General features: G+C 44.9%; 2 protein-coding genes across 5 annotated transcripts in view; one reads left to right on the forward strand and one right to left on the reverse strand.

Moving 5' to 3' along the window:
- kidins220a (kinase D-interacting substrate 220a) overlaps positions 1 to 13,662 on the forward strand; it is a 45,142-nt gene extending 31,480 nt beyond the window's left edge. Inside the window, exons 24-32 of one of the 4 annotated variants that reach the window (XM_071497689.1) lie at positions 1,866 to 2,044; positions 4,686 to 4,897; positions 5,282 to 5,395; positions 7,875 to 7,907; positions 9,092 to 9,208; positions 9,463 to 9,561; positions 10,471 to 10,692; positions 11,481 to 11,702; positions 12,078 to 13,662. In XM_071497689.1, coding sequence (XP_071353790.1) covers positions 1,866 to 2,044; positions 4,686 to 4,897; positions 5,282 to 5,395; positions 7,875 to 7,907; positions 9,092 to 9,208; positions 9,463 to 9,561; positions 10,471 to 10,692; positions 11,481 to 11,702; positions 12,078 to 12,992 — 2,113 coding nt within the window. In that variant the 3' untranslated portion in view covers positions 12,993 to 13,662. Of the gene's footprint in view, positions 1 to 1,865; positions 2,045 to 4,685; positions 4,898 to 5,281; positions 5,396 to 6,023; positions 6,084 to 7,874; positions 7,908 to 9,091; positions 9,209 to 9,462; positions 9,562 to 10,470; positions 10,693 to 11,480; positions 11,703 to 12,077 lie in introns of all 4 variants that reach the window. The other 3 variants (XM_071497688.1, XM_071497690.1, XM_071497692.1) reach the window with 3 other exon arrangements.
- A 1,503-nt stretch (positions 13,663 to 15,165) lies between these two features.
- Positions 15,166 to 17,739, reverse strand: id2a (inhibitor of DNA binding 2a). Its single transcript, XM_071497693.1, has 3 exons — positions 17,241 to 17,739; positions 16,830 to 16,890; positions 15,166 to 15,879 (listed from the first exon to the last, which is right to left on the reverse strand). Exons 1-2 carry the CDS (start codon positions 17,592 to 17,594, stop codon positions 16,834 to 16,836), a joined length of 411 nt encoding a protein of 136 aa, XP_071353794.1. The 5' UTR covers positions 17,595 to 17,739; the 3' UTR covers positions 15,166 to 15,879; positions 16,830 to 16,833.
- Between the last annotated feature and the right edge of the window lie 4,154 nt (positions 17,740 to 21,893).

Consider the following 21,893-nt stretch of genomic DNA (forward strand, 5'->3'; position numbering starts at 1 on the left):
CTTCTTAGCGTCTAAGCCCTCTCCACCCTCTCCCTGTAATTCTTGCCAGACTCGTACATTTGGTGGGAGACATCCTATAACCACAAGGTCACAGGTTCGAGCCGTGCAACAGCAGATGCGTCCATCACCAGCCATCTGTCCTGTCAAAATGTCCTTGAACAGAAACCTGGACCCCTACCTGTTCACTCACTGAAAGCAGTCTGGGTAGGAGTATCGTCCAAAAGCCTCAGATGGAATTGATGTAACCTGTGTGTTGCACGTGTTCTTGTAAGGTCTTGTTTTCATCCACCAAGAACCTCACTGGTTTGGGCTGACAGGGGACACTTCAGCCAGTATGTTAACTGGAATAGGTTAGCTGTTAGTTTGGATTATTAGCTAACAGTGTGCTGCGTTGATTCTTCGCCAGATGCTGACCTCACCCTGACTTAGCTAGCGTGCTGCAGCAATGGTACTAAACATCCAATCAAGTCACAGAAAGGCCTGCCTGTGTTCACTCTCAAAAACAGATCAGTCCCAGGGAAAAACCCAAGTCATCAGCCGGTGTTTCTCAGTGGAGCATACCAGTACACAAGACTGGGTGATGTATGGGGAGGCGAGGGGGGCTGACTCAGGGTTGATCTGAGAGGAGGGAAGGTTAAGCAGGATGTAGGGAGAGAAAAGCATCTACTGAGAAAATGATGAAGGGTTCGAATGAGGAATGGAGGCAGAGATGAGAAAGATGTCTGCTCCCTGCTGGAGTCTCCTCATTCATCTGATAAGAGCGGCACATTCTGCTGATGAATGGCCAGTGCCATAAGTCACTCAGAGTTTCATATTTTCACGTCTGAATGATAGGATTAACGAGATGTACTGATTGCTCTGGGTTGCTGGTGTTTGCTTCCCTTGTAGCCTTGGCCACATGTTACACTGTCCTTGATTAAACTGATATCCTTTTTAACCTTGTACAGCTGGAATTATATTGAAATTTCCCACCTCTTAACACTTCAGTATTTGTATTCAGTATTCATCATTTCAGAGATGCTGCTGCCACTTCTAAACTACTAGTTTACGCTTCAATTCATTTTATATGTGCCAGAGTTTGTGCAGTTTTCCAATGATTTTTCATGTAATATTCCATAAACTGAACACTGCGACGTTCTTAATATAACGCAGGATTGTTTTCTCTGCAGTATACACAGGAAAAACTCTATCACTCAATAACGGAACAATGTCGACCACAAACACGGTGTTTACTTAAAAGCCTGTGATAACAAACATCATGTTAACTGTAGCAGCACATCATGACGTGCTTCCGTCTGCTGCTTGCTAAATTACCCTGATTGTCATCTTCTCAGGTTTCCTCCTCTGCTCAGAAAAGATAACATCCCTCACTCTATCTGTCCTCGAACATCCCCCCTTTCACTATCTTGCCTTCTCTAAATCCAGTTATCTCTCTGCTCTCATGATGATGATGACCGTTGCATATCTCTTCAATCTTAACAGTGCTGCTTGCTATTTCCTCTTTTTCTTTTTTCATCAGAATGTGATGCTTTGTGTTTACAGCTACGAATGCACCAGTCAGAACTTGTAAATTGACATGTTGACATATTTGTGTCATATATCAATACTGCTGCACAATCTATTGTATTGTACTCTATAACCATTTGGTTTTCCACAGTAAAGAGTTGTAGAATTTAGTTGTATAGTAACTTGTTTTCTTTGTTTAATTTATATTATACTGGGTTATAAAGTCCCAATAACAAAATAATCTCCAAATCATGAAGATTAATATATGTAAATAGTTGTCATGATGAGTGGATCTTGCCAGACTATCACTATATTAATTTGTGCGAAATTCTCCTTCTCTTTTTCTTCTTCCTTTGAAGAATATCCAAGAACATCCCCACCACTAAAGATGTGGAGCCACTGCTGGAGATCGATGGAGACATCCGCAGCTTTGAAGTCTTTCTCTCTTCCAGGACACCTGTTCTCACTGCCAGAGATGTGGAGATGTTCCTGCCCTGCACGGTCAACCTGGACCCCAAGCTCAGGGAGATCATAGCAGGTTCGTACACACTCACTGTCTCAGTGCAGATGCGTGAAAAGCAGCATAAAATGTCTTTAGTCTGGTGTTGGACAAGTACATCCCATGATCTTCCTCAGCACATGGAGTTGCTCAGTTGTCATGGAGCTGGTTTAATTGTTATCGCATGACAACAAAACAACAGCTAAAGCATCTCCATGACGACAGCAAGATGTGCCTGAAGCCTCTGACACAACAAATGAGTTGGACCTTTCGTGATGTTTTTTTTTCTTGTCAGAAAGCCACAGCATATGAGTCACATTATTTTTATACTCTTCAAACCATCCAGTGACCCAACCTTTAACAGAGACGTCTATAGATAGTGTCTGTGCTGACATTTATATATCGTTATAGCCATTTTTATTAGCAGTACAGGGTTCCCACGGGTTCTTGAAATCCTTTTAAGTTTGTGAATTAGATTTTTTTTTTTAAATCCAAGTCTTGAAAGTTTTTGAAAATGGCATAAATGACATGGATCATTGAAAGTACTTGAATTTATATATTTTGTGCAAAAATATAAATTGAAGTTGATTTGATAATGTTTTCTCTGAACAGCTCTTCAACTCATAAATACATCACTGTCTCTATTGTTCAACTTTCACAATATAGTGTTTTGCTGTGGTGTGTTCAAGAAGGCACGAGACCATGTAGTCTGCCATCACTGTGACTCGGCACAGCTGAGAGAAGTTCACACATTCAAGCCTCTCTCTCTTTTCAGTTGTTGTCTGTGAGCATTTGTAAAGCCTGCTAGTTGTTATTATACTTCTTACTATTGTAACAGTAATTAATCTTGATCCAAACTAAGCCGTTTTGGGTCTTTTTAATTTGAGGGAACTGGACATGAAAAGTCCTTGAAAAGTCCTTGAATATGATGTTTAACCCTGGTAGTAAAGCTTTGAATGTAAATCATGGGCACATAAACAGACATTATTCAAAAATGAGGCATGCCTTTCATCCAAAAAACTGAATTTTGCAATAGAGGTTGTGTTCCTCTTAAGACGCAAAAAACTCTCAGGTCCTGAGATCTAGTGAAAACAAACACATTACCAGGTATCTCAACATATCTTATTAACATTTTTTTTACTTCAGGTTAGCTCAAGATGTAGCTGTTATCAGGCTTTTGATAAGACATCATGATGAGACGTGTGACTATATGTGCTTTTGTTTGTTTGTCTGTCTGTCTGCTTCTTATTTCCAAACAATCAAATCTTGAGCAGGTTTTCACTACAGCACTGTGGGATCGGGACAGTATTTTCACTCGCTGTCACCAATCTGCCTCAAGTGCTGCACCAGATTTCACAGTTTGTAGTTACAGTGACGTAATACTGCATCAGTATTAAACTGTAAGCCGGAGCGGTGCTGTACTTTTGCTACCATGCGTCAGCGTCCATTCAGTCTATACAGGAGTGTCAATGACGCCTAGTGTGAAGCTGCTGCATCATACTGTTATGAGACCACAGAAAACACACACACACACACACACACAAAGTCTGTTCCATTAAGCCAAGGTTGAGTCATGGAGGGCGCAGCTGACCAGGCTCTACAACCAGACATCCAGTCTGTTAAGTACAGCACTCCTCTCTTAAAAGTGTAGGTGTGTATGTACTGCACATTTCCATGTATAGGTATTTTCACCTCCGCATGTGTCCCCAGGAGCGGAAGGTGACCAATGCTCTTACCCAGTCATCCAGCTCCCTCCACTCCCTCCATAGCCAGTTGGTACTTGGTGCCCAGTGTCCTGTGGCCAGCCAGTGGGCAGTGCTGTCAGTGATACCCGCCCATGAGGCTGACTCACATCATAAGGCCCCCATTGTGTTCACAGGCTGGATTGGGTCTCACTCAACGTGTCATTCAGCAGCCACTTGTATAACCAGGAGACATTCTGGTGCCTGCTTCTGTTTCTGGTTCTTACTTTCTTGCCAGCCACACAGAGCCACTCTGTTCTGTCTCTGGGCTTATTTAACTTTAATTTGGGAGGTTTTACCAAAGCTCCCTACTCAGCTCCTACTCGACTTGAAGTCAAATTGATTTATGTGAAAACTATTGTGACAAAGCACTTACGAGACAGTGTCTATGAGTTCACATGGTGTGTCTTGTTTGTTTACATGGGCAAATTTATTTGTCAGGGACAGCAAGGGGCTCCATGTGCCAGAGTTGTCACATGGCTGGTATATAATTTGGAAAACATAGAATATCAGCAAGTCTGCTGCTTTGTGAGCAAACAGAGTAATAGAAATCAAACAGAATTCACAGTTAAAGGTCGTTGTAATCATAACATCTGCGCTCCGCTTCTCTCCAGCATTTAGTTGTTTGATTGTCTTCTATTTTGGATAAGAAGAACATGTTCAGGAACAAGGTTCTTGTTGTATTCCCCACAGTGCTTTGAGAATCAAGGAATTTTGCTCTGGTGTGTGACGATTGTTTGATATGTATTTTTCACTGTGGATTCACAACTGTCTAAACTCTCAAGAGATGATGAAATAAAGCAAAATTATTGATGCGTGGGTGGATCTGAAGGGTCTTTATAGTCATGGCCAAGACATGATCATGAGCATCACAGATAAACAGTTCCTTCTCTCTCCCGCTCTTGTTCTTTTTTCCCCCCGGCTCTGTCCACTCTTAGATGTGCGTGCAGCCAGGGAGCAGATGCACATGGGAGGAGTGACCTATCCCACGCTGCCCCTTCAAGAGGCGGTGCCCCGTCCCCAGTCAGGTTATGGCCATCACTCTGCTGCCTGCTCGCCGGCAGGCTCCTTCACCGGATCCCTGCCTCCTCAGCCCCACAGCTCCTACTTCAGTGGGATGACTGGCCCACAGCACCCCTTCTACAACCGGGTGAGACAGAACAGGGACCTGTGTTGACGTAGAAAACCCTAAGTGAAAATGTGATCTTCTTGGTGGTCCAAAAATACAGTAAATGTTGGTCAGGATCTCCACTACATGAGGTAAACTTGGAATCACTGGCTGCTGTCTGACAGCAACAGTACAAACAGTTCCTGCAACCTGAGTGGCACTCACTGATCCCCACAACCACAAACAACCACACACCACTTGGCAGTTATACCTGAGCAAAATGTGCAGTTAACAGATCTTTGTATGAACCATATGATCATCAGATTTTTTCCCCACTGCATTTTTGTTACATATGTGCCTGAACTCCCTCATATGATTTTATGATTTCCATTTTTTTACCTCCTCTCCCCATCCTCCTCTCCTTAGCCTTATTTCCCCCATCATGTGTATCACCTGCCAAGGCATTACTCCCACCATGCCCCCCCATCCTCGCGTCCCTCCATTAAACCACCTGGCCATCCTCAGGACAGCAATGGACTTGTAAGTAAAGAAGCAGTGATATATCCAATGATTGTTTGCTTTCATCTTGCACTGCAGCAGCAGATATGCTACTTGCTGTTGCATTATGTATCAACACTGCCTGAGTGATTGGATTGGTTGAAAGTTTAAGCAGTTTCTGTCTTCTGCATTACCCTGAGCAGTTTCCCAGCTCTACCATTTAAGGGTGATGTTAATCCATTTGTATTAATAATTTCCTAAATATAATAAAACTTATAATGACTCAGGATATAGTGCTATTATATCACTCAATGTTTACTATCCTATCAGGTCCATTGTGTCACCCTCCAGCATGAACAAAGTCTGATTCCTTTAACACCTCCTCCTCTTTCATCTACATGTTTCCTCCATCCCTCTGTCTCCCTCTCCTCAGTGTGATGTCATGTGTTTTAACTTTACATTTTCCATTACCTCCTGATGTTTTTAATATCACCTTGTTTTCACTGCCCCTGTGCCCAACCCCTGTCTACCTCCTGATGCTGCTTGGGATATTTCTCTTCTCGCGTCTGAGCCCAACCCTAAGTAAAGAAGTGAAAGGTTATTCCATAAATTGAGCGGTTATGAACTCAAACCTTCATTTGCCCATGTCTCCATTCTGTGCCCCTGTCAGGATGTTATTGCAGAGGATGCCAGAGAAAGCCTCCCCTCCTGTCCCTCTGACCCCACCATGGTAACCTGACTAACATGAGCTGGCATATAAGCATATGTACTGTACACATACATATATGCATACAGTTGTGGAGAATTATGGATATGCAAATATTCAACTGGTCCTTCATTATCTGCCTGCTGACCTGATGCTTAAACCAAAATTGTTGTTTACTGTGTTGCATGCAAAAACTGCATCCCTGTATGTTTGACGGACTACTTATTTTGATGCTGTGGTTTATAAAACCTGAGAGAACTAATATATATACTCATACTTGACTGCTCACTGCAGAATAAATACACAAACTACAGCATGTGTAAATATAACATGCGGAATGATGTTAATATTGGCAGAGCAGCACTTCCCATTTTCTTATAAATGGATATAAAAGTCTGGTTAACCCACTTCGGGAATGCATGGAGTTACACTGAAAATAACCAAAATCTCTACAACCAGATATTCACACATTTCAAGAGAAGGCAGCCACTATTAGAACAATTTAATGATAACACTATTCAGGAGATTTCTGTGCCACAAAGCCACTTATCAGGGCACTGCCAGCAAGCATTTAAAGGAGCTGTATGAAAGATTTGAATATAGATTACTATGGAATGTTTCTTCCCTCTATCTCTGTTCTGTCTGTATTTTTGTGTCTTTAATTTTTTTTTTTTTAAATCCTTTCCTTTAAACCTTTGACACTGTCTTAAATTTTTATACGCTTTTTCATTCATCTTCCCCTGCTCTTTTGTCTCCCTCCTTCCTCAGTATAAATTTCCTCAGTTTCCTCCGATTCTGGCTTTTCCATGTACATTAGCCCATCTTTATCCCTTTGTGGTTCACACTTTATCTCTTTGTGCAGTGCTCATGTGTGCCTGCATTTCTACAAATCTGTCAATGTGGATGTGTGTGCACACTCGCTCATTTGTGTGTGACTCTTTGGGTATGTAAGCGGGCCTAGCCCAGTGTAATTGCCTCACTGATATAAGTGTGAGTATGGATTCCACGGTCTGTCGGGATTATCATCAGAGCAACTGTTGGGGCTGGCAATGCACGCACACACACACACACACACACACACACACACACACACATGCTGACAATGAGCCCAGCGCTGGTAGAGCTTATCTCCTTACCAAGACGCTTCCTCCCTCACAGAGCTCTGTTTCCTCTTCCCCATCCTTCTGCCCAGCCCAGAGCTCAGCCCAGCTGTAATTACGCTCTTATCACACACACACTGGGAGGGTTCACACATAAACACACACACACACACAGACACACCCGCAGACATTTACACTTTTGCTCACATTCTGAGAACGCACGATCGCAGTCTGAATCGAGGAGTTGTATTCAAGGCCTTAGCTGAATTGAAACTTCTGCTTTTTTCTGCACGGAGCATGAGATGTCTCATTCTCTTACAGGGTCTTTCTCTCCCTCTCGCCGTCTCGTCCACAATCCATTCTGTCTGCACAGATTATGACTGTAAAAGCCCGCTGACTCCAGCGAAAACAAAATCTCCTTGTGTAATAATTCTACTTCCAATAGCCTCTTCTTTTCCAGTCTGACATGGCTGGCTGGCCGTGCGGCTTCTGTTAAGGAGCTGTCTCCTCCCCTGCTGTGAGACAGATAAATGTCTGTCTGCGCTGTTGTCAGTGTCTCTCCTGTCCTCTGATGATGAGTTCAACATGTGTGCAGCTTGTCTGTCTTTTCTGTTTTACCCCACAGGTACAGCCCTGGGTTTATAATGTTATAAATGTCTGTGTGTATTTTTGTCTGACAATTTGTCTGTCTGCTTCTTTTTGTCTCCTTATGAAGCATTTAAAGTCGCTGCCTTACAAATTAAAGCAGGTACACCTTTGGTTTCGTGGCTACCTCCAACCTTTTTTCCATCTTCCACCTCACATCTCTGCTTAATCTTTAACGCTAACACACTGGTTCATTAAGCATGCTGTAGAAAGACTCATCACTTAGAAGTCAAAACACAACTTAAGTGGTCTGTTTGTAGTAGTTCAGTAGATTCACTAACATAATTTCATTCTAGAGAAACCTTTCTTGTGTGGACATGAACAGTACTCAAACTCGCTGAGTGCCAGTTTTCATCCTCTTGCCCACCACTACAGAAAGTTGGCACCTACTATTGTGTACTGTATTGTGTGAGCTGCTTATTTTTTTGTCTAACAACCACTCACAGTCCGACTAAGCTCTGCTCTCCTCTCCCTCGAAACCAGAAACAAAGCCGGGGGGCTTAGTCTGAAACCATGTCTTAATGGTGTTAATAGCTGCGAGAGAACAGAGCTGACGAGGGAGGGAGTAGGAGGAAGAGATGGTGGAGAGAGAAACAGAGTGATGGAAAAGAGACTAGGAGGTCAGTGCAGGAGGCTGAGAGAGAAGGAATGTGAGAGAGAGAGAGGGAGGAAGGAAGGGAGGGAGGGAAGGAAGGCAGGAAAGAAGGAAGTGAGAGTGAGGGTTCAGTGAGTGAAGAAAGGGAGGGGAGTGGGATGACGGAGGGTGGATGAGGTTTGTTTAGTTTGTGTGCCAGCGGGGTGGCATGTTGACTGTCTGTGAGGCCTTAGACAGCATCAACAGGCCACTGGTATTAGTCACATCAAACCTCGGCGGCCACCGCTTCAGTTGAGGCTCGGCTCAAGAGCGACTCACAGACTTACAGACTCCAATCCTTAAGTGTTTTGCACGCACTTTAGTTGCTTATATATACACTGAGAAAAAGAATAAGAGCAGGTAACAGTATATTTGGATAGTTTGGCAGCTTTGTTTACTTTTACACTTACACTGTGTGACTGATAGAGAGAATTACTGTGTGGGATTGTGGTTTTGCACCTCTGTGTGCCTCGTAATAACAGGCCTGCACGTCTCTTTGTCAGGAATTGTTGCTTGTTTTGCCCTAATCAATAAGTTAGGAGTGATGACTTGCTCTAACAGAGTGTGCAAGTTTGCCCTGGAAACCTTAACTCACGAAAAACTCCCTGAATAAGTTGTCTGTTTTCTAATTAGATATGCATGTGTTTATGTAGGTCTCTCCTGCTGTCCTGCTCAGCTCTATGAACACAGATGCAGTGTGTGAGCGTCTTAAACAGATGGATGGAATCGACCCCAACATGCTGCCTCAGTACACCTCCACCATCAAGAAGGTGCGTCTGTTAATAACATTCAGAATTGGATCCATGTCTCTAACGATTGAGCATCTTATTTTGGTAGAAAACACTGAATAGGTTTTTTTGATACTTTGCAGAAATTTGATGTATGTTTGCAGAACTTCTCCCCAGTTCCCTTTACACTGCTTCCCCACATGACTGTGTTGCATTATTTTGGCCTGATTGTATTTCACACGTTAATAACTTCAGTCAGTGAACAAACCAGTCCGTCCTCTCCTTGTCCATTGCAGGCTAATATAAATGGTCGGGTGCTGTCCCAGTGCAACCTGGACGAGCTGAAGAAAGAGATGGAGATGAACTTCGGTGACTGGCAGCTCTTCAGAGGAATGGTGCGACTAAATTCCTCTCTTCCTTGCCTCTTTAATATTGTTGCTCTGTGGGCATCATATGTATAACATATGAAGTTGTAACGGGATTAAAGAGGATTTTTGTTTGTTGAGTCAACTCAAAAGACTTGGGCCATCAGTACACCTAAATAATAAAGAAAGCATCAATCCACCTACAACTATAACCCCTTCATTACTCTAGAGTAAACGCCTGAAATAGATTTACGATAGCATACATTCTCCTCTGTGATACTCTGCAGACTCTTAGCCTGTCAGGGCCTTCCTGTTGCTATATGTCAGCTCTTGTTTACTCCAAAAAGAATCAAGACAGCATCACATAATACAACATCTTGTGCTCCGCTGAGATATTAGGAGAGGAGATTTTATAATCCGTATTACGAGAAGGGCGCTAGTCATTCAGCCAGGAGTCCAGTCGGCTGAGCCGGGGCTGAAATCACTAACACATGTAGCCGGCTCCACTTCATCAAATGTCAGTCTGTGCTCCTAATACCAGACCAGAGCCCCAGATTGGTCATGTTTTACCGGAGATCTGATGCAGAGCTCACATAGGAGCAGCAGGAAAGTGCAGTGGCCCGACTGCTCCATGTACTAACTAGTGTTGTGTTGCCAGGATGCAGCCAGCACAGCCATCTGGTTCAAGATGGCTGACTGATATCTGGATGAAGGGAGGTTATTGTCGGGGAGGAGTGGACAGCTGAATAGCTCTACTTAAGGAACAGCTCACAGTTCTTCTCTCACAAGCACATGCTTTTGTTGTTGCTGCTGTCTAACATACTTGTTTTGTATATCACATGCTTTGAAAAAACATGTTTACGACTGACTCTGAGTCCTGAAAAACCAAATCAAATGACTTGTTGATCTAAGATATTGAGTTGTGATGTGTTTTTCCAGGTGATGGAACAACGTCACGCTGAAAGCCAGGCTCTGCTTCAGGACGAGTCCCGAGCTGTTAGCGAGCAGGGCAGCAGCGTGCACCACGGAGAGCCCAGCAGACGCTCAGGGGGAGCCCAGCATGAACCAGGGGCCTTCAGCCTCAACCTCAGCTTCGAGGAGCTCAGTGGAGCGGGGCTGGAGGAGCCTCAGAGACACAGCAACAGCAACTCACACTGGCCGGTCAGTCTTCCTTTCAAGAGCTTAGTGTAAATATTCTGCTACTGCAGATATGATCATACACATCCCACATGTGTATGCACATTTTACTCACCCATATACATGTGCAAAGCAGATAAGCAGTATAAAAGCTGCTGGTGCAAGCATACATGTGAGCGTGTTACACTCACATAAAGGATCGCAAGGTCACACAACCCAAACTGTCACATGGCCACGTGTCCTCTGCACCAAGCACCCATTTAGCCAGTGTGTTAGTGACCTCAGTGGTTTCACATTAACGTGGTTTTGAGCAAGAACAGAGAACAGCAGAGGAAGCTCATGGTGCTCTCAAAGATGGCAGAATTAAAAATACACACACACACTGCAGTGCAGCAAAATGTGTCAAGGGGCCCCCTGTTTGTTATTTTCACCTTCCCTATTCCCAATTTGCAAAATCTCTGAGACACAAGCAGACACTCACACGCAGACAGCTGGCTCCGCTGCTGTTTTATATGATCTCACTTTGTGATGCGTTTCAAATTCAAATCATCCAACGCTGAAAACACACCACAGCTTTCATTGCCACTCAGTCTGTGTTCTTTGCCAGCAACTTTTTCACTCTATCCAATTTTCATATTCTGAATCTTTCACTTGTTACTAATGTAACTGCCACATTTCTACATTTATGAAACTGAGGCACACAGCCCACAACCATAAAGCACTCTCACTCTGCTGTGTACAGCATGAACATATTCCTTAACAGACTCACGTGGATGTTAACACCCCAACCCAACCCTTTCCCGTCTTGTCAGGTGGCAAATCACCGCACTTCAAGCATGTCCAGCCTCAACTCCCAGGAATCCTCTAATGACATCTGCAAGCTGACAGACAAGCAGCAGGCTGAGTATCGTGATGCCTACAGGGAGTACATCGCTCAGATGGCCCAGCTGGAGATGTCCGGCAGTGGGGGAGAGAGGCCCGTGCAGCCCCACCCCGGACAGTTCCTGCAGGCTGCCAGCTCAGAGGACAAAGGGGTGGGTGGACAGTCACAAGTACACTGTCAAGTTTTTGTCACCGCATCACTGACGGCATACATGCTTTAGTCAAATCAGAGCAGAGGCTCCCACTGTCAGATTACAGGAAAATAACTTGTGGTAACCGTTGTCATTAACTTGTATGGACGTAGCTCTGAGGTCAGTCTCTGTGTTTTGTTATTCGCAAACTTCTTATTCTGGGCCAGGAAAGGGGAAATCACTGCTCCCATTTCTTAATTATTGGCTCATACTCTTTGTTTTTCTTGGCACATTAAGGAGAGACATGAATCCCCTCTTCAGAGGCCTCCCTGCCAATAGCACAGGATACTGTATATTTTCATGTTGTTCTCATCGAATTTTCTTCCCATTCCTTAGGCCAAGGAAGGAGCTGACCAAGATGGCCGCAAGTCCTTCACCAAGAGAGGCTCCAAGACAAGTGATGCCACAGATTTCCCCTCAGGGAGCGATGCCCAGCCCCTAGATCCCATCAGTGAAGAGGATGAGAAGCTGGATCACAGCTCATCCTCCAGGACTCCGGGCTCCAGGAAGAAGGGAGCTGGAGCATACTACCACAAGCTGCCTAATGATGAAGACTCAGGCCCAGATGAAGCTGACAACACCACACCTCTTCTCCATAAAGAGGGAAGAGGAGGTGCTCTGTCTTCCCACAGAGCCTCCCAGCCCACTGGGCTGCTGACCAAGCCTGGCTTCCTCACCGAAATCCTCCTGGATAAGAAGGAGTCGTCCGACTCAGGGATGCGCTCCAGTGACAGCTCCTCAGACCGCTCCCTGGAGGAGGCTGAAGGAGACGCTGACAGGGAGAGAGATGCTCTGAAGCCCAGTCTGATTGAACTGGAGTTGGAGGGGTTGGTGAAGAAGAGAGGCCTCCTTCCCAGCAGCCTGAGCGGTCTACAAGACGCCACAGTGGCCCGCATGTCCATCTGCTCCGAGGCTCCGTCTGAGGCCAGCCTAATGGCCAGCAGCCCAGATGAAGGGTGGCCGTCCAGCGGGGTGAGCAACCTCAACCGCACCGCCAGCAACACCACCCTTAATAACAACACAAGTAGCCCATCTGACACCACCACCAACACTAACACCAACAACAGCCATCAGCAGCAGGCTAACATCACAGGCACACAGTCCTCCACCTCCTCCTCCAGCTTCGACGACTCGCCAGCTGTCATCATCACCCCCGGCAGCAGCAGCACTGCCAACACCACGGCCGCAACCATCCACAACCAGAACCTGCGCACCATCAGCCTGGGAGATGAGAGGGAGAGTGTCCTATAAGGAGCCATATGTGTTCATTATTCTGAGAAGGGTCACGTAGGCTGTTGTTCTTGATGTTGTTGGTTCAGATAATCACGCTGTTGATGTTGTGATGTGTTCAAAAGAATTAGAGTAGGTACGTGTTCTACTGTGGGAAATGTTGGCTGTGAATCAACAGTAGTGAGATTAAAGCTTTAATTAGTTGTGTTTTGTAGGGGAAAAAAAGCACAAATTTGATATATTCATAATTACATTTGGAATTTAGTAATAAAATTGTGATACCAAAAACGTTTCAGTCGGGTCAAACTTGGAGAGCTTTAACTTCTTCATGATACAAGGCCTTTTGCTGTCCCATGTGTCTGTATAGTTTATGTGATGATGAAGTGTTAAATGTTGTGGACATCGTATGTTACAGGAAAAAAAAGTGTTGCTTCAAGAAATGTAGTCATGAGTGAAGATGGGCAATGTTACTGAAGCCTTTGTCCCAGAGGTGTTTTGTGCGGTGCTGTGTGTGGTAGTTAAAACAAATAGATGCCAGTGTACACAGTAGTGCTGTGTTGTTGTTGGTAGATCCTGTAGTAGAAGAATTGCATGCAACCGGCTCCAAAGTGGCGATGGTCTTTTCTAAGTTCCTAGTGAAAGTGTGCTTCGTGATTCAATAAAACAATTTTGACTTTGTGGACCCTTGAAATCAGTGTCATGTTTTCTCTTTTTCTGCTCTTCACTCGGCGAAATCGGCAAATCCTTGTCTGTGGAGACAAGGATTTAGCTGGTATATAAATCAGAAAGCTTCAACTAAACGTCTTCTCTTTAACCATTTTGATATTTTATCTCTCGCAGTTGAATGGACAAACTAATGCGCTCGGGGAGGACGTCCCTGGAAGGTTTCCTGTTGGCCGACAGATGGCGCACTCTCCATACAAACGTGCTGCAGGCTGGTGGCTGGTGGACTAAATATTATAAACTACTGAGTAACAACTTCAACTCACTGACTCTCAGACTTGGGTGCAGCGATCCACTGAGGATTTTTTTTTTTTTAAGGTACATATTTCTCATGTAACTGTAAACGAATCCTAATTAGATTCCGCATAAAAATGATTATTTGAGTGTGTTTTTCATAGTTTCCCTGTGTTGTAGCAGGTAGAGAGTGAGCTCACACGCTTGATCTAGAAGATCCCATTAAATGGCCCTTGGGGTAAAATCATCAGATGTTGGTCTGTAGCCTAATGCGCGGGTTTGTGGTGTGAAAGTACGTGAGAAGTCATGCTGCAGAGTAGTGTGAAGGCGGTGGTGATTGACAGGTGGGTTCTCACCGCAGGGGAGCAACAGCATCGCCCAGCAGCCTGGTCCTCTTTACCGGCCTGTGACAGTGGCCTTGTCACAAGGTGCCTGCATCTCAACTGGGATTTCTGATCTCCGGTTCCTCGGTCGGTCGGTTTGCCACCCCAGATGTATTTGTCAGGAGTTCATCCAACCATTATTTGCCTCTGTGTGTTCATGTTACCTGCTTGAGTGTTTGGCAACAAGCAGCAAAGTTTACTGTCCCTAGGTGCTCTCACTCCCTGGGGTGGTCTATCAAATGACAGATCCAGTTTTTGAAGAGACGCACATTTGTCAGCGGAAAACTACTGTTTTTTTTTTTTAAAAAGAAGAAGAAGAAATAAAGGGATTATAGCCCATAAAAAAATACTTTCGGAGCAGCAACATCGCCAGCCCACTTTCACCTCAAGTTACATTTCCATAATTGTCTACTTTTTTTTTTTTTTTTTTCTTTTAAACATAGCCTACAGCCCAGTACATTAATGGCTCCGGCTGTCACGCTAAACCATTTAATCCCATTTACTTTACATAGCATGTGAGAAAGTAAAAGTGCAGCCAGTGCGCTCTAAATAAGCTTTTATGCAACTGCTCGCCTCCAGGTTGTGTTGACGCCTGCTACAGGTCACATACACTGCAAGCGCGATAAGGACACTTTGTTGTGGGATTGGTTTGAGCGCGTCACATGTTCACTGTACATGCAGCGCGGTCATGTCCGTCCAGACCTACTCATAGGGAGGGAAGTCAGCTGGATGCACAGCTGGGGACATGGTTTTTTCCTTTAACGCCCTGGTTTGACGTGTCCTGATCCACAGACACTGAATTCTCACCCCCCCCCCCCCCTCCCCTCCCCTCCCCCAAATGAAACATGTTCAGATTGTGTTTTTGATTTATTTTTGTATAAAAAAGGTACAATTTACATTACTTTTATAAAAAGTTTCAGCATAATTAAGTACAACATTACACTTTTGCAGAAGTTTCAAATTCCTGCAACTATACAAGATAAACTCCCGATAAGAGTTCACAAGGTTTCATTCTTTCATTTCAACTTTTTTTTTTTTTCCTTTTTTCTTTTTTAAACAACGTCCAGTCCTTCATGTGCCAACAATTCTGACAAGACAAGACTAAACTTTTTACAGTAACTAACCAAGTTGTCTTTTCTAATCACGTTCCCACCTCCGCAAAAAAGCGAAGACTTCAACAAGGAGAGGGACAAGGGGGGGTGGGGGGGGACGAGGGGGACAGGGGGTGAGGGGGGGGGGAATAATCCTTGTGACAATAATCTCGTTTTTCCTCCCACTGTCGGGAATATAACGCGCCTTCCATTTCCAGAAAGGACCCACAAATAAAAAGTCTTAAGTTAAATAATAACGAAGTGTCCAAACAGAAAACACATCACATAAGATTGTCCCATAATAACCAAAAGTCTCTTGATTTCAGCGTCAGAAGAAAAAAAAAAATAAAAAAAAAATCCAGGCCTGGAGGACAGAGGTTGGAAGGGGTGGTGGGTGTAGAAGGGGGTGGGGGTGTGGTGGGGGGGAAAGTCCTGCTCCCCAGGTCCTGTGTGTGTTTTTGCGTCTTGACCAAACACCTGCAAAAGATTGAGAAAGAGAGGCGTGTTTAGAAAATGCAAACAGGGCAGAGATCCGGACAGACTGGCGCCAGGGAGGAAGCCGCAGTTTTTAACATTTAACCAAACACTCCCAATACTAAGCAAACCCTGCGCTCCAGATGTACACACACACACACAGCCAGAGAGAGGGAGAGGAGCGGACACACACACACACACACACACTTTTCGCACAACTTCAACCTACAATCTGGGGAAGAATCAGCGTAATTGCTGCTCAGCTGGCGCCTACCCACTTCTTGTACCAATTATGTGCAGACATCGTAGTAGCAGTAATCCAAACAGCCATTATTTCTCCTGTTGCAGATGCTCTTCATTACAGACGCGAGAGGTTAGGATACAACCCTGACGACCATTTCCTCCCGTCCTGAGACTCCGCATGCTGAATGTCTGCCTTTGGACCCAGCAGACGAGTCGCCGAATTATTTCATTATAAGGCGATAAGTCTGTGGATCTGGGTCACCTTACTGACACACTCAGGTCCTGAAGAAGCCCCAGCGGCTTGTGACTAAATGTCTACGTTTACTGCGATTATATAGGCATATATATATATAGAGATATATATATATCTCTATATATATATATTTTTTTTTTTAAATGCTCAAAAACTGTATTCAAGTCAAGACAACTGTCCGTGCCTTGTCATAACTGACGCCCTAGTGTTGCAGCACATTCTCGTGAAATTTTTTTTGTTTATGTTTTTGTTTTTGGTTTTTTTTTCCCAAAAAAAAAAAAAAAAAAAAAAAAAAAAAAGAGCAACGTGAGAAGACAACCGCATTAGCAGGGAACAAATGGATTGGTAAATGGTAATTCTAACCCACTCTGCTCCAGCAGACTGGGAGACAGGCTGTAGCGGAGCCTGAGAAGCCCTGGACAGAATGCAGCAGCAGACATGAGGACAGCCCACTTACCGCTTTAACGATGCAGAGTCCGGCTGTCATCTGTCATCAGCTCTGATGGCAACTCCGGGGACTGAAAACAAACAAACAAACAAACAAACAAACACAAACAGACCAAATGTTAATTCCTTACGCAGCATCCGATTGAGGTGCCTGGCGTTTGCAACAGTGTTATGTGGGTCGAATCTCTTCCTCGTCTCATTCTGAACACAAAAGAAAAAAAAAAAAAAAAAAAAAACCACACATGCCATTTTCCTTTTTCCAACAAGCCATTTTGTGCGAGTTACGCATAGGCTGCAAAGGCGCAACGGCAACGCGCACAGATAAAAACCCCACTAAATATCTCCCACAACACCCCGGGCTCTGTTTCTCTCTAACTAGGATGCTTATTTTTGAATGTAGTTATTGCTACGGTGTAATTACCTGTAATGACAGGATGCTGATGTCTGTGTTGAGGGTGGTCAGAGGGGTCCTGGATGGAGCCTGCCCCGGCCGCGCAGGGTGATGCAGGCTGGTTAGTGCGACACTGGAGTCCAGCGCAATCTGCAGGTCCAGGATGTAGTCGATGACATGCTGCAGGATTTCCATCTTGCTGACGTTCTTGTTCTGGGGGATGCTGGGCACCAGCTCCTTCAGCTTGGAGTAGCAGTCGTTCATGTTGTACAGCAGGCTGAGCGGGTCATCCACCGGGGTCTTGCTCCGAGAGATTCCCAAGGAGTGCTCTGATAAATTCGCGTTGTTTTTCCGGAAGGACCGAACGGGGCTTATTGCTTTCATTTTTGTCAGCGTCAAGGTGAGCGAGAGGCTTTGCCTGTGTCGATTTCTTGCTCCTTCTTCTTCTTCTTCTTCTGCTTTTTTTTTTTTTTTTTTTTTTTTTTAATTTTTTTTTTAAGTCCTCTTTTAGCCAGACGATCGGCGATCAGACTGGATTACTAAGCTGTCAGTGTGGTTTATATAGGCAGCAGGCTGGGCATGCGACACAGGCGGGTCAAACGCGCTGATTGGGAGCGGCCGCGGTGTCGCTCAGCGCCGCTCGGCTCTACTATTGGCTCTTTTTTTTTTTTTGGCTGAAATCCCTCCCCTCTGCGTTACCAGTGGCAACGCGAGTTGGAGGCGGAACCCGGAGGGCGCTTCAGCAGCTCCGGTGGGCAATTTGGAAAATTAAGCCCTTACCTGTTTCTGATCAAGAAAATGAATGATTCGCATGGCTGTCAATTGACTATGGCAAAGGCGTGAGCGCACGGCAGCACCTTCGGCCGCACCTTTAAAATTGGATCTTGCAGTTTTGTCATGCAGATCAGGCAGAAATGTATTTGGGGATTAAAATGCAGGCTTACTTAAAACTAATTTACAGGCTGCATGTACAGGGGTTCCTGCCTAATAATAACTCATCTGACTGACAGAACAATATCACACAATCATCCATCAATTTTTTTTTTCTTTCCCTCCACTTGTACCAATAGTTTGGTTGAGGTGCGGTTGTGGAGGTGTGGAGCAGTGATGGTAGGTCGCTGCCATATCAGGCGCTCCTGATGATTCTTAATTCACACCAGCCCGGCCCGGTGTGAAGGCAAGTTTGAGAGTCTGAGCAGCAGACTGAGAGGGCTTCCAGCTGGAGAGGCTTTGAGTGGCAAACTGGAGCAGCTTCCAGCAGGAAAACGGTCAGAGCGAGACAAGACAAATAGTGTGTAGTGTTTTTACGCATGAGGAGAAAAAGATGTTCCTGTGCACCAAAGCTTGTTGGAGCTGGTGTGTTAATACTTGTCCGGAGTGTGTGATACATTACACTGACGCACTTTTTTTTTTTTTTTTTTTGTAAAGCGGTGTCTCAAATTTGAACATTTACAGTTAAATGTGCTGTGAAATGTGATTATCAAAACGTTTAGACACGGAGCGCCACGGTGCCGTTCAGAAAAATCAATGAATTATTGGTTGGTTCACAAGTTCAGCGACTTGTTTTGCACTTTTATTCGCCTGGATGAGAAATATAACAATTGCAGTCACTGAAAGCCCTGCGTAAGCACCAGGTGTTTGTTTTTGTCCGACACAGCCCTGAAGTGGCTTTGCCTGTCTACCTGAATGCATCAGTAAGGGTCGCTTGCACCTCCGTGTTAACTGTCAGCTGAGGGTCTTGTGTGTCAGTTGGTTCATTTAGTCACGGCCTGCAAATGTGGCTTTCATACCTGAGCACACGAGGAGCTGATTAACTACTATTGACACATTAATGTTTTCAGAATGAGTCACTTAGTTGTAGGAATTACACGCTCCATCCTTCAGCTGGAGGTGACGAGAGATGGCTGTCTGATGCTGCGCAAACTAATTGCCCCCGGGGGCAGTTGTGTGAGACTGTTGTGATGTGCTCCATTTTTATTTATTTATTTATTTTTTCTTCGTGAACTGAATTTCTTTAATCATATCAAATCGATGCCTTTTTTTTTTTTTTTTTTTTTAAGAGGACAGGACAAGGTCGCTGTTAAAACTCAGGGCGCGGGGAGGTTTGAGAGTGGAAAAGATGATCGTTTTGATGTTTATTTGCGTGAATTCATTCTGCGGGACAGCTGTGCTGAGAGACACGTGCAGGGGGATCCTAAAAGCTGAGGCGATCCTGCGTGATGGTCAAGAGCAGCAGCTCAGGAAGCAGAGTCTGCAGAGCGAAACACGAGCAAGCTGTTCGATTAATGTGAGGACAGACAGCGAAGAAAAAGAAAGTTGCTCTAACCTATTACAATCTGTATAATCGTGGTTTTGCGCCCGGAAATAGACTACTAGTCGGAAAATACATCGGAGGTATTGTTTAGCAGTATTTGACAAAATCTAGCAAAACACCATCTGTGTCATTGTTTTTACGCGCAGCTCTGTTCACCAGGCACGGACAGCTTCTCCTTCAGCTGTCTGACGATCCTGTGTGTGTGTGTGTGTGTGTTTTTTTTTTTTTTTATGCATTTCTAATATAATCTGCAGCTCCTGCAGTCTGTGTCCACATCTGGCGCAATAGGATTTTTCCATTTTCTCCCCTTCTTCCTTTCGCTCCCACAGCTGTGCACATTTCGCCCCTGACTGATGCCTGACAGACGGGGGATGGATCGGCGCAAGAGCACGTCGGCGCGGAGCCGGGCGAAGCACCGGCAGCGGCAGCCTCACCCTCACCTCTTCCCTGTCTCTCTCCTCCTCTCTCTCCCTCCCTCCCTCTCTCTCTCTCTCTCTCTCTCTCTCTCTCTGTCCTTGGAGCAGACTCTCTGGCGCCGGCGCCGTGACGTCACCCCATTCACAGCAGCCCCCGAGCCAGCCCTCCCGGCGCCGCTGAGGCGGTTTCCATGGAGACGGGGTTTCGGGGGGGGGGGGGGGGGGGGGTGTCAGTCAGAGGTGGTTCTCAGCTGATCGACCCGGGACCGGGGGGGTTAGGGTCGCTGCGGGTTTCTTCCTCGGTGGTGGATTCGGAGGCCAGCGAACATGAGCGAGGAGGCAGGAGCGGGGCTCGGCCGCTGCGGGCGGACTCACGCTTGGGCCCGGGAGGAGGCGGACAGTGCGGCTGAAGCTCACCGGTGGTGGAATGTGACCAAGCAGCTACATTCACCCACAGATGCAGGGTGCTTGCACTTTCATGGAGTATTTCCATTTCATGCTACTTTATACTTGTAGTTAAGTTCAGAGGGAGATATTGCCATATGTTTTTACTCCATCACAGTTACCTGACATCTATAGTTAGGCTACTTTTCAGATTAGGATTTTACATCCAAAACATAAGGTGGTCTTATGAAATATAACGCACTGTTGTAGATGAAACTACCTAACGCATAAAAGAGTTCAATTGATCTCCGCCTGGATCAGTTTAACAGTAAATGGTACTTACACCATGATGTACCAATAAAAATGATCCTTTAATTTAATTATATAGCCTATTAGGCCTAGAACAACACGCACAGGGGCAATTTTCTGTATTATGAATACTTTAACTTCTGTTACTTAGAGTAGATTTTGATAATGAGTGATCATTTCAATGCAGACTTGTAATGGAGTATTTTTATTCTGCAGTTTGAGTACTTCCTTTTATTACTGTCATAATGTTTACTTCATGGCATCTTTTTTGTATTGATGAAAGACCCCATGAGAATGCACTTGTCTTAAACTCAGTCAGTTAGGGTTTGAGTCTTCAAGGAATCAGTCTAGGGCATATTTTCACTGATGAATAGGTCTGTTTCAGAGGAAAATGTGTTCCAAAAAAAAAAATTGGGAAAAAAAGTTTAAAAGCTAAATGTTTGCTCTAAGATTGGCTCCATCATCTAGGCTATAATGAGACTAAAGTTTAACCAAACTTGTTTTCACTCAGCTCTATCCTCTCTGTTTCCTACTTGTTTCCAGATGTGGCAGTATGATGACCAGCCTCAGCTAAACTTGACCCAGTGTAAGGCTGTCAAACTGGATGAGTGGCAAAGATCTGTTTATTCATTTGCCATAAGCCTTGCAAATTTCAAGGGAGGGAACCTAAAAAAAAAAAAAGTTTGTCACCATACAAGTCAAACTTTTCCCAAGTTTCTCTAGGCTTAAGTTTCTTTTGCTCCCCCCCCCCAAGACTCAAAGACATTCCTCAGTCCCAGCGAACAAATAAAAGCCTCCATTTCCCCCTTCTGCTCCTGGTCACCAGCCTATTAGTTTGGGTTCAGGAGATAAGGTTTAGAAAACAAAGCGGAGCTGCCAACCAGCTCTAGTGCGCCCTGCAGCCCCGGCGTCGGACTGTCTGCTCCGGCCAACTTGTTGATCCTCCTCCCTGCAGCCGCACTTAGCTCTTAGGGTAAATATTGGTCTCATTTGAGACAATTTACCCGTTTTCTCTTTGTGGCAAAAGTGTTTTTACGAAAGCAAACACCTATTATTACCTATGCTTTGTGTGTGACCTGTCCTGAAGTTTAATGATGCAGGGTGTTAGAATAAAGCGTCCCCATGTGCATCAATGCGTCCCAGGCCAGCGCTTCGTCCGGAGTTTCTATAATAGTTAGTTCAGCGACAAAACACTGAAGTTAGTCTCGATAAGCCACCAAATGACTGGCCCACCATCAGAGGTCAGAGATGACCCGACGA

The sequence above is a fragment of the Trachinotus anak genome, unplaced genomic scaffold (genome assembly GCF_046630095.1).
Source record: "Trachinotus anak isolate AG129_WGS33_773 ecotype Australia unplaced genomic scaffold, CSIRO_AGI_Tana_v1 ptg000015l, whole genome shotgun sequence".
Taxonomy (NCBI): domain Eukaryota; kingdom Metazoa; phylum Chordata; class Actinopteri; order Carangiformes; family Carangidae; genus Trachinotus; species Trachinotus anak.